This window comes from Acinonyx jubatus, chromosome E2 (assembly GCF_027475565.1).
Source record: "Acinonyx jubatus isolate Ajub_Pintada_27869175 chromosome E2, VMU_Ajub_asm_v1.0, whole genome shotgun sequence".
Classification (NCBI taxonomy): domain Eukaryota; kingdom Metazoa; phylum Chordata; class Mammalia; order Carnivora; family Felidae; genus Acinonyx; species Acinonyx jubatus.
The window spans coordinates 26296265-26308575 of record NC_069396.1 but is presented as its reverse complement, the minus strand read 5'-3'; the positions used below and the strand labels follow the sequence as shown (position 1 = coordinate 26308575).

General features: G+C 35.6%; 1 protein-coding gene and 2 non-coding genes across 9 annotated transcripts in view; all 3 read right to left on the bottom strand.

The window, feature by feature from the left end:
- Positions 1 to 12311, bottom strand: part of CNOT1 (CCR4-NOT transcription complex subunit 1) — a 101495-nt gene that overhangs the window by 22474 nt on the left and 66710 nt on the right. For 3 of the 7 annotated variants that reach the window (XM_015074541.3, XM_015074544.3, XM_053210351.1), the window contains 12 exons: positions 12158 to 12308; positions 10750 to 10951; positions 9620 to 9766; positions 8108 to 8232; positions 7402 to 7688; positions 6278 to 6356; positions 4120 to 4350; positions 3666 to 3806; positions 2558 to 2737; positions 909 to 1025; positions 462 to 572; positions 65 to 142 (listed from right to left, as the gene is read on the bottom strand). In XM_015074541.3, the coding sequence (XP_014930027.1) occupies positions 65 to 142; positions 462 to 572; positions 909 to 1025; positions 2558 to 2737; positions 3666 to 3806; positions 4120 to 4350; positions 6278 to 6356; positions 7402 to 7688; positions 8108 to 8232; positions 9620 to 9766; positions 10750 to 10951; positions 12158 to 12308 (1849 nt within the window). The remainder of the gene's footprint in view (positions 1 to 64; positions 143 to 461; positions 573 to 908; positions 1026 to 2557; positions 2738 to 3665; positions 3807 to 4119; positions 4351 to 6277; positions 6357 to 7401; positions 7689 to 8107; positions 8233 to 9619; positions 9767 to 10749; positions 10952 to 12157; positions 12309 to 12311) is intronic. The other 4 variants (XM_015074543.3, XM_015074547.3, XM_015074542.3 and 1 more) reach the window with 2 other exon arrangements.
- LOC113604443 (small nucleolar RNA SNORA46) lies at positions 1767 to 1904 on the bottom strand. Its single transcript, XR_003426385.1, has one exon. It is a non-coding gene; the product is annotated as a small nucleolar RNA SNORA46 (small nucleolar RNA).
- On the bottom strand, positions 11716 to 11851 carry LOC113604444 (small nucleolar RNA SNORA50). The gene has a single exon (XR_003426386.1). It is a non-coding gene; the product is annotated as a small nucleolar RNA SNORA50 (small nucleolar RNA).

Sequence of the window (12311 nt, the reverse complement as noted above, 5' to 3'; positions counted from 1 at the left end):
CTGTAAATTTTAATAATGTGAAGGATTAAGGAAGTTTCAAAGGATAAAGCAGCAACAAATGTACCTTTAAGTCATGTTCCTGATGTAGCTCTGCCAATACATTCATAATTGCCATCGTCCAGGGGTTGGGTGGCCTAAAAACCTAAAGAAAAGCTATTATGTTAAGTTGTCCCCAAATCATTCTTTAATTCGCATTATTTAAAATACTTAGGCACTTATACCTGTGTGGCCATAATAATCTATATCATAATTTAGAAAACCATCAAAACCCAAAAACATCCATTAAAATCAGAGTTATTAAATGATGCTACGTTAATCTCTCACATTGGAAATCCGAGTTTCCCTGAGAAAGACTGAACTAGCTCTATCTTCAGAACTAAGGATATAATCTCATACCCTTTTGCTGAAACAGACTAACTCTTTACAGATTAACCATCAATAAAATATTAAAATCTACTCACCACACTGCGAATGCTAGATTCTAAGACTTTGGCAACAAAGGGCACTACATAGAGCAACTCTTGTTGTCCTTTAACATAAGCCTCTAGCAGCAAAGATTTTACATCCAAGTCCTAGAATAAGAAAAATATTTTTAAAAGCTGGGAATATACTTCAAAACCCCTCACAAAGCACCAAAGAAAGGTATTTTGCAAACTCATTCCCAAATCAGGAATCAATATAATATGACCCTTGCCTTACAAAAAAAGGGTGACAACCAGACCTTACTGGCTTTTATTGTGCTCAACAATATAGAATCATGAGCATGCAATTACAGATTCAAAACATGGGCCAAACTCTTACAAACACCCCAAATCATTAAAACAGTCCCAAATACAGTCAAGACTTTTAGACATAACATGCTATATGAACATTCTCAATTTTTACATGAACCTCTGGCTGGAACTCACAGTGTGTAAGATGGGTTTATTTTTAGCTAACGTGATCATTCCTAGCCAATGTCCCAAATTCTTCAGCAAAGAACGATCTGAAAAATTGGCTGCAGCTTTATCAGAGGTCAGGAGCACCTGGTATAGGATTAAGAAACATAGAAAATAAGTTTAAGAAAAAATTCTCAACTGAATGTTTGAGAATTCCCTTTCATCCAACATTAAAAACAAGACGTCAATTCTGAGAACATACCCCAAAGTAGATCTACTCCATATTATTAGAGTGTAACTATACAAGGTTAAGGGGTCATGTACAGTATAGTCCTAGAGAAAAGTATTTTAAAACTGAAATTTTTAGCTAGGTTTGAAGCAGGCACCCAAATGCAAATCTATTTTGAGGAGCAAAATTCAATTCAAATGATGATTAAAGCTATGGTTCTAAGGCCTTCCAGACAACAAGCATATGAAGAAATGTAACCAAGATCACAGTATCTACTACAACCTTTTAGTATTATCCAGGTCACTATGTATCTCTAGAGAGAACTAAAATAACTTTCTGAAATACATTATAATAATGCTAAAGTGCTTCCTTTAAAATTTCTGGATTTAAATCTATATTTAATTACCTATCTATTTCATTAATTCTGTAGTTCTTACTTTCCTAAGGGGGACAGAAACATCACATGAGTGTGTTTTGGGGCAAGCATATACATCCATCTACATATTACTTCTTAATTTATGGCTATAAATTTAAAGTTGTAATTTAAATTTGTTTAAAAGAATCTTGAAATTTTGCTCCAGAATATGTAGAAACTTTTATATCCCAATCATCATTGCCATCAGATTAAAAAAAAAACAAAAAACAAAAAGTGAGTATAGTTATGTTCCTTAACTCTACAGATCAACAGCAGAATGGCACAAAGTCAGCTGTGTAACACAAAGAGCCAGGAATTATTTTGCACTACAGCGTAACCAGGAATGGGAAAAATTTCCATCCACAGGTTTAAATATAGTGCTGGTTCCTATGCCAATGCCCAAATCATTCATCAAAGAATGATTACAGCTATATGATAGGTTTTCTTGAAATGTTATTCCTCCTGAGAAATAAAATACCTAATTTCATGCAACAAGCGTTAGCACATTAGGAAAACTTTGACTCTAAACTGCTGAGAATCCTTAAAACAGCTATCCTACAAACAAGTCGAGAGTCTAAAGATACGTGGCACTTAAGAAGACATAAAAGACTCACTGGAGCATTGTCTTTGTAACAGTTAAAGTTATTAACAACCTAAATATCCATTAGCAATAAACATCCATACAATAGATTTCTAGAAGACTATTAAAAAAAAAAAACAGAAGTGAGGGACTAGAGCTAAGAGCATATTACAAAGTAAAAGCAAGTTGAAAACATAAACAGAGGATCAAGAATTAAAACCATGCATGAAATGATGAAAACAAATTTAGAATAGTATAGCTACTTTCAAAGTAAACACTGTAGAGTACATCTTCATGAAATTCTTCGTGAAATTTAGTTCCGTATCTGAAACAAACCCTAGATAACCTAGAGAAAAAACAGCCAATAAATACCTCCCCGCAAAATTCTGCTTGTACAATCAAGTATTTCCAAATTCAAAACAGTAATGAAAAGGAATAGAAGAACTAAATTTTACTTTGATGTTTCTGTAGGTCTCATTCAGAACCATCTTATTAAATTCAGGGTTCTTCAGCGTGTCAAGGAAGTTTGAATACAGGCTGTGAAAGTTTGGCTCAATACTGACTCTCTTCATAACCAGGTATTGTGAAACCCAAGGCATAAATTCTTCCTTCACAGTCTCCTTTAGTTCTTCAACCTAGCCAATCAATATGACACAGGAAGTACACGGTTAAAAGATGATAAAATACAGCTTTGTGTTTCTTCTATGTAAACAATCCTATACCATGTGGCTCCTTGCAAAATTAGATGCTAAAGCCCCATGTTTCATCTCCCTCCACATGAGACATATGCTATGAAGTATAATATATTAAATTCTTGTTAGTACAAAGTCAATCATCTCTCAAACTGTGGGTGACTACGACTAAAACATCTATGGTTCCTTTCAACTTTAAGTCCCTCACCCTCACCTTACCCACCTCTCAATTTGACCAAACTTGCATATATTGCTAATGTACAGCCTACTGTTAACAGACTTAACACCAGAACCATATTTTCCTAAATTTCTATCTCCAGGAATCATCTCTAAAGTTTGAAATTTCTCTTCCAAAAGGACACTAAAGACTTATTTTATTCATAATCAATTCTGGTGGGATTTTGAAAGATGGTACATACATAATATCTCAAAACCTACTTGTTTAGGCTAATCTTACAGGCTAAAACAGGCATTTCCAATGAGTTATTATATAATCTTGAAAGAGAAGAATCCCTTCTTATGCTCTGCACAAGGTCTACCTCAGTTACTAGGCACCTAATAATAGCTCTGAATGGTCTCTGGGAGGACATGAGTTGTGATGAGGTATAAATGACATGTTCCATCATGATGAGATCGTGTAGTTTACTTCAAAAGCCTGTAAAACTCACCACAAAACTAGTACTATTTAATGGCTACAAAAACCACAGCCACTAATTGTATATCTGTATTCCCTTTGCTTTGATTCTATTACTTCAATCTTTAAATCTTTAAAGTAAACTGAGTATTTAAAAAGGTGCAGAAATCCCCCAACCCACTAGGGATAAAATAGATAGCATTCACAATGATATATAAACTATTATATCATGCTCACCTTTTGTGTCATATTCGACTGTGAGAGATTATTGAAGATAAAAGCAATTTTCTCTTGGATATTTTCTGGGGGCTCTACAATTCTCTCAGTTTGATCTGTGGCCACAAGCAACGTATCTATATTTGTAGTATTAATAGAAGGCTAAAAACACAAAGTACATAAAATAAATGAACTGAAATACCTGTTTGACAAATCCCAGGGGAAAATGTATACATATTTAATATAAAACATATACACGGTATATATGGCTGTGCATTGGAACTGTTGGCAAGAATACATGTTGAACTGTTAATAGTGCCTGCCTCTGGGAAATCTGGGGGAGATACAAAGGGAGAGATGTTCATCTTTATACATTACTAGGCATGTGCTGTTTATAATAAAATTAAAACACATGCTCACTCCTAGATACATTTACAACATAACAAATCCGAGAAAAGAAAAAAGATCTACTTACTGGCACATCTTTCTTAAAGCTGACTCCGGTTGGCCTGGTGACTGTAACCGTTTTAGCAACAGTGGTGGTTGTTGAGGTGGTTACCATCGTGCTAACCTGACCAGCAAGGGGAGCTTTTGCTGGAACCTGGGCCTGAGCCTGGGCCTGAGCCAGTGCAATACTTCCAGGGGTTGTGATAGAGCCCTGCATTTTCACAGGAGGATCTCTAGACTGCTGTCCATACTCAATATACTATAGGGGTAGGGAGACGGAAACACATTAAAAGAGTTCTTAACAAAAATTGAAAATTCTGAATCATACTCCCCTGACTTCTAACAAGGGAAAAATCATTTCAGAAGACTCTTCTGGCTCATCTATAACCCTTACTCCTTGCCCCATTTTGGTCCATATTTCTATACGTAATATATGTAAGTGGATACCAGGGGCTCTTTAGGAAGTAAAATATTAATGTGTCTTAAAAAATTTATGAGAACTAGTCTAGCAAAACACGTTCAAAACACCCACCAATGCTTGCATATATACCTCCGTAAATCCCTTAATATATATAAACCTTAACATTTTTAAATTTGTACAATAAACTGATCTCTTTTAATGAACACTGATGAGAAATCTAAGGCCTAAAAAATACATGGTAATGTGAATTATCTCTCAGCAAAGCTATCACTACAAAACAAACACACTGTAGAAAGGCAAGTCAGTTCTAGAAGGTAATAAGCAAGACAGCAAACTTTTTTTTTCCATTTCAGACCATTTGACCTTTCTACATACAAATTAGAAAACTGACATAGGGATCCTGAACCTATTTCCAGCAGTCTATGCCTGAACAAAACAAAAACTACTATCTAGGTATATGATAACTTTATTCAAAAAAGGAGATTTTCAAGTAAGACAGTCTCTGAATAAAGTACAGCGTCTTAAAGTACACAAACGAAAACAATTACCTCTCTCTCTCTCTCTCTAGCTGTCTTGTTACAAGGGGTGGTGGGGACCACTGTTTTCTGTGATCATGCCCATGCCCCTCTCCTGGTCTCCACTTACCTAAGGTCTATATTCCCACCTCTGAATTCCAAACACATTTTACTGTGGTAAGCCTCTGACTTCTCATTTTAGTTTTACAAAACACTGCTTTCCTGTATAGTTTTCAGTATTACAATACTGGCATATTCTCCCAACCCCCTCAGATGAATAAGTAACACTCACACCTGTCACTCCATAGGTCTCCTAGGTTAAGCCAACACAAAAACCCTGGCCTCCTACAAACAGACCCAGCAGCACGAGGTAGAAAACACTGGACTAAATTCTAATAAAAATTAAAAGTAGGTTCAAATTCTGATCTGATTCCTTAAAATATGATGTTATAAAGCCATTTTTCAGCTTCATGTAAAATAACAATAAAAATTAATCAATTTTCTTGTTCTCTGGGAGTAGACTTTGACTAAAGCCAAGACAAAGGTATGAATAATATTAGCCAATTAACCTAAAATCACTTACTAAAACAATAGTTGACAAATCATGTAAAATGGCTTAAAACTATAATCTCTAGGTCCATTTCCTCAAGGACTACCTCCCTCCTTTTAAACAAGTATATGAAAGGACTCTAAGCAGGTAGTTAAGAAGGCTGTATTTTTTTTTTTTTAACTAATCTCTACACCTAACATGGAGCTTGAACTCACAATCCAGAGAGCAAGAGTCACATGCTCTACTGACTGAAGCAGCTAGGTGCCACAAGCAGGCTGTAGTTTCAAGAAACACTTGTCTTAGTCTTATATGAAACAGCTCTGGCTCATATTAACATTTAGATCAAAGGAACATCTTTATTTATTTTTATCCAAGATTCCCACTCCAAATACTTTATAGAATCAGGCAGGAATTCTTAATAATAGTAAAAGATGTCTATACTTCAACAGCATTATTAGGCTTCAGTACCTGATAAAAGCCTTTCATTAAATGAAGCAAAACCACTGCTTAGAAAAGATAATCCAAGAATGACATTTTTTTTCATGACCTATCATTAAGCCGCCTAATGAGCACCAAAAATATGTATGCTTATAACATGCCAATCATGAAGAAATCTTAATGCCAGTCCCAGCAAATCCAAAATCAAATTAAAATAAACTCTCCAACTATTAGACAGATTTGAGGTATCAGACACACTTACCTCCTGTAAATGATGTGGAAATTGCATAAAGTGACTGATAGAAGCCAAGTGCTGACAATACTGGGGATAGTCCTTCAATCTGCCAATAAAATATTCATTCATTCATTCATTCTTTTCATGTAAGAACAGAAGCAGCACAATTAACAAATTTTTTTCCAAATGCTAGTCTAAGCCACTGTCCTCATGCTACCTTGGAAACACCTTATTTGAAGAGAATGCCAAAGATAAGAACACAGAAGTAGAGAGAAATATTGATGAACTTCACTCTTTTTACATCAGAAAACAGTATCTATGGGGCACCTGTGTGGCTCAGTCAGTTAAGCATCTGACTTTGGTTCAGGTCATGATCTCAGGGTTCGTGAGTTCAAAACCCCCTTTGGATTCACTGTGGTCAGTGCAGAGCCCACTTCAGATCCTCTCTCTCTCTCTCTCTCTCAAAATAAATAAATAAACAAACTTAAAAAAAAAAGGAAAAAGAAAGGAAACAGTATCTTTTTTTAAAGGTCCTATTTTCAGTTACAATTACAATGAGCCACTAAAACTGCTACCCAGAACAACTCCAAATGTTCATCAAAAAATGGAGAAACAATTCAGAGTTAATCCATACAATGGAATAGTATCCAGCTATGACAAGGAACAAGTACTGAATCATGCAGTAATACACATTAATTTCAAAAGATGGGTGGTAACTAACAAGTTAGACTCACACACACCGTGTACCGGAAAAACTATAGAGAAAGCAGATTAGTGACTGCCAGGGGTCAAAGATGGGGGAAGGTGAACTTGTACAAAGGCAAAACAAGAGAACTGCTTGGGAGTGATACAAATATTCAGTATCTTGATTGTGATAGTAGTTATATAACTGTATAAATTTTGTCAAATTCAAAGAACTGTAATATAAAACAATGACTTAGCCCTCAATAATCAACAAAAAACTATTTCAGTTTATACTTTTCCTACCACTTATTTCATAACTGTAATGAATTGTTTTCACTTCTTCCTCTTCAACTTTATACTGTTAAGATATATATAATGATGAGGCATGGCAAGAACTAGGTTGTAAATGATAGTTATTATTTCTTACACTAAAAAAGAGATGCTTCATAGGAAACCTATTCACTCACCTATTTTTAAATCTATCTAGTGCAGCAATCCCAAAATAATACATTTTGGATCCAAAAGGCTTGCGTAAGGCTTCAAGAACATATCGTAGGGCCAGACCTAGTGCCATGTAAGTGACCAGTCCTTTTTCAATTATCCCACCAAACAAGCAGGCAGTTATATGTAACTCTTTATCAGGGTATTGGGGGAAAAACCGATATTCTTCAAATAAGTTCCTCAACATACAGTTAAATACTTCTCGTTCCCTCTTTATGGTAGAGTCTTTAAACCTCTGTAACATTTCTAATACCTAGGAAAAACAAGACAAAAACATTCATAAAGGAAACTATTATGAAAAGCATTCTTCAAAGAGTTCTCAAAGAATTGTTAAAAAGAATAATATAATTTAAAAATAAAATCTTTTTTTTAAAGCAGGGGAGGAGGGCGCCTGTCTGCCTCAGTTGGAAGAACATGCGACTCTTGATTTGGGGGTCATGACTTATAGCCCTGTGTCAGGTGTAGAAAAAATAAATATACTTAAAGTAAAATATTTTCAAAAAGAACTGTTAGGCAAAGCATTTAACAAAACACTTGAGCTTGAGATGAATGTTAAGATCTGAAATGGTACACAGACATAACACTATCAGCTGAATTTCCAAACTCTTTGAAAAGGGCATTTATTTAAGATTTACATAAACCATAACGTATAGGAACATCCTAGACACTCACCTCATCAACAGACATAGTTGGATGTGGTGGATGATTATATATTCTCTGAAAATAGCTGTTTGCTTCATCATCTATCTCTTTACTAAAGTGCTGATTTGCCTCTGGCCACACCTGAGACAAGTCCGCTGTAAGAAACAGAAAGGCAACCCACTGGGCATTTAAGCCCTTTCCCCACTTCCCCATGAGACACACAGAAAGCCAAAGAGAATAATATAGTTTTCATTTTAAGGGAGAAAATGAAGAAATTATTAAGCGGCCAAGGTTCAGTATTCAAGTATTTCAACTACATACAAAAGATTTTAACAAAATTGCCTTACAACTATAGTTCTACCTTAGTATTTTCTTCATCAGGCTTTATCAACCTGTGAAAGTCCACTACATTCAAATTCACAATGCACTTACCCTTAATACCACCTCACTTGACATTAACAAGTCTTTTACTACTTTTTAATAACAGTGACATCTGGGGCACCTAGGTGGCTCAACTGGTTAAGCATTCGACTTCTTGGTTTTAGCTCAGGTCACTATATCACAAGTTCATGTGATCGAGCCCCGTGTGGGGCTGTGCGCTTACAACACAAAGCCTCCTCGGGATTCTTTCTCTCCCTCTCTCTCTCCCCCCCTCCCCCATTTGCATTCGCTCTCTCCCAACTCTCTCAAAAAAATAAACATTTTTAAAATGTTTTATTTTTTAAAAAATGACATCTAGGAATTATCAATGCATGTGTATGACACACTGATATAAACACAAAGCATGCTACAAAACATTAACATTCAGACAAGCCTTTCACACTAACATTTTCAAGTCAACTGGTATAATTCCAAATCCTGTACAATGACTATTTAGTCCCAACGAGACGGGTATTTATAAGTAAATGATACTTATGTATTTAGAAAGAAGACTTCTGACTTTGAAAATTACCTTACTAAGGAGGTAAAACTTTAAAAGCTGTTTTCTAAGTTACATCATATATATGGTGATATTTATTACATATAATGCTATATAGATCATAAAGCTTTAATCTTAAAATAAACTGCTTTATAAACTACCAACCTGAAAGAAGAATCTGAAATTCTCATGGCTGCTCTTGATTTGTTTAAAAAAACAAAACCAAAAACGAAGACCACCACACCAACACATATTTATAATAGATATAATATTTATATACATATATTTAAACTGCTAAGTCTTCTTTTTACTGTATTTCTTACTTGTAGACTAATGATCCTAAAGGATGCTACTTCTTATTAACCATCATACTGTTCTAGCAATCCGATCAAAGGTGGAGTGATACCTCAGTTTATTTTAATAAATCAAGTTCATAAATTAATTCCCACTGATCTAGAAGGCACATCAACATACGGCCCTACTAACAATATATTAAAAGAAGTCAACGTTTTTGTCCACATAACTCTGGGCCGTCCATAAATCTAGGAAGAACAAATTGGAAATCTAAAAAGCTTTATGTGCATCAGTCATACTTCACAATCACAGACAACACTACCACTTACAAGGTTTCATCTTACTCTGCTGGAATGTAGGCTGGTTCAGTCCAGAGGTGCCCAGTTTCCTCTGTACAAAAGGGTCGTTATTCACTGCAGGGAGTCCAAGAGCCCCAGTTCCTATACCAGTCAGGCTGCCTGTGCCAAGACCACCTACTAGAAAGAAGGAAGGCAGCCAGAAGTCTTATCATTATTCATATTCTTGAATTTACATCAGAGATACAGGTTCTTATTTTAAAAGTCCGGGTCTTTCTTTAATTCCCTCACAATGTCTATTTAATTTTATAGAGAAACTAAACGAATAAAGAGATGAAAATGGACAATGCCAGAATTTCTTCAGCTTTTTAGAATTATTCATGTATTTATATTAATAAGATATTAATACACAAATCCTTAACTGTACATTCTCATATGTGGTATGATACATAAGGTAGTAAAAGTAAAGGGGAACTGGCTTGCTTCTCCCGATGACTGAAAATCAATTTCTTGCTACTATATTCCAGTTAACATGAGCCAGGAGGCCTTCCCTATTCCTCAACCCTAGCAAACAGAACTTAAGTTAGGACTTTGCTAAGAAGCCTTTACCGAAGAAGTAACTCTGACTTAAATCAACAATCAGGGCTAGAACCATATAACAGCAGTGTTAATTAGGTTACAGAGTCAAAATGCAGATACCTTAAGACAAACAAATTACAGAGGTGGGGGTGAGGGGTGGGGGTGGGATGTGACCGTTACTTCAATAGAAAAGTTCAAAGCTAAAATAATCTGGAAAAAACTGAAAAGGGATTTACCATCACTGTCAAGGTAGGTGAGGTAGAATGAAGCAGAACATATACCTGAATCTCATACATAAAAGATTTTCTTTTTATTATACTAACTGTAATTTATAAAGCTTGCAGAATATGTGATTAGCACACTTGTTACTGTTTATACTATCATTTGGTAATACAGGATCCTTACAATGTGAATGAATTAATATTGTAATAGTATAGTTTTCTCTTCCCAGCTGTGAAGGCTGAAGTAACCTTCACAATTTAAACAGCTTTCATTTTATCACAATGACTCCAAACACCTTACTACACACTAAAGCACAATGAAACTTACAAATGATCTGCACTTCCATCCGCCACCCCACTTACCTGGAAGCTGTGATGAAAGTCCTCCAATACCACTGAATGCAGTTGTCTGGTTTGGGGTTGAAAGGGGTGGAAATGCTTTTGCTGGTGACTGAGGGGTACTGAATGCAGAACCCAAATTTGGAGGAAAACCCTGCATACTCTGGGTGTGAGGGGCAGCTGAACCACCTATACTAAGAGATGCCATTCCACCAAGAGGGTCAATCTAAAGAAAAACATTATAAAAATGTATTAAACATACTTCAAGCACATGCAGATTTATGACACAAGTAAAGAAATCTTTAGCTCTTCATATGCTTAATAAATTACAAAACCCCAAGCAATCATGATAACTAAATCCCGACATCAAGTCAAGTGTGCCAGACATTGTTCTTACTGTATCACAGAAAAGGTTTAAAGAGTTATTAGCCTCCGCCAAAGTACCAGAGCCATAATGTGAGGGATAAGGAACTTCAAGAGTTAATGTTTAAGACGAACTGCCCTGCAGCCACAGCACTAAACACACAGGACAACTGTTACATTAGGTCTTTAAAATTTCCAACAAGCCCCTTTACAACAGAAACAATCTCTCGAACTACATTATTTAACTTCCAACACAATAAAAGCTTAGCAATTAGAAATAAATCTTCCAGTCAAAACAAATTAATCTACTCAAAATTTGAGGATCTTAAGGGTTGGAGGAGATCAGCTCTAATTTAAAGCAAACAAAAAACAAGGTATGCTATTCACCAAAACATCTTTTAAAATATCTAATAACTGCACTTCCGAGCTCCTTGGTTCATGGCATTATTTCAGACCTTTATGACTACAGAAATGGTACATAAATGCCTTTCATAAAGCGGCCATTGAAGAATTACTAAACATTCTTTTTTTCTTAAACCCCAATCTGCCAATCAATGCAGATGAAAACAGAAGTGGAGTATGTTGCTCCCAGAGAGAAGGGGGGTGGTTGGTGTCAGGGAGTAACTTAAATGTACCTTGTTTTTAAAAGAGCAGTTCAGTTGAGAGCTGAAGAGCCCCAGTTATAACAAGTCCTTATGCTCTAGCACTGTTGCTTGGCCCGTGAAGCTACAAACAAGACACATCAGGTTCAAAGGCAGTGCTTATTTCTCAAGTCTAAGTTATTCTTATTTTAAAAAGAAGCCCTTACCATTTACCTAAAGAAGCTGTTTTGTCTCTTTTCCTCTCAGAGACAGGTTCTATTTAATGATTAAAGTCTATCCTCAACTACGTTGCCTATTTATAGATCTCCTTTAAAATGTAATAGTGGATGCTAGACATGCAGGTGTCTAAAAGATAATAAATAAACTCAGACAAATTTTCCTTTGAGTAGATTACTTATGATGTAGAAGTTTATTCTATTCCAAGTCTATGAACAAATGCAGACATACCAGTTGTAGCATTCACTTACCTGAACAGGAGAAATGGCATCTAAGCTGCTAGCACTAGGAGGGCGTCCTTTTGGCATAACTCCAGGTGGTGGCTGTCTGGCTTTATTCATAACATTACTGCAATTGGCTACCATGGTGAGGATGGTTTCTGATAACTCCTGAGAAACACTCCTA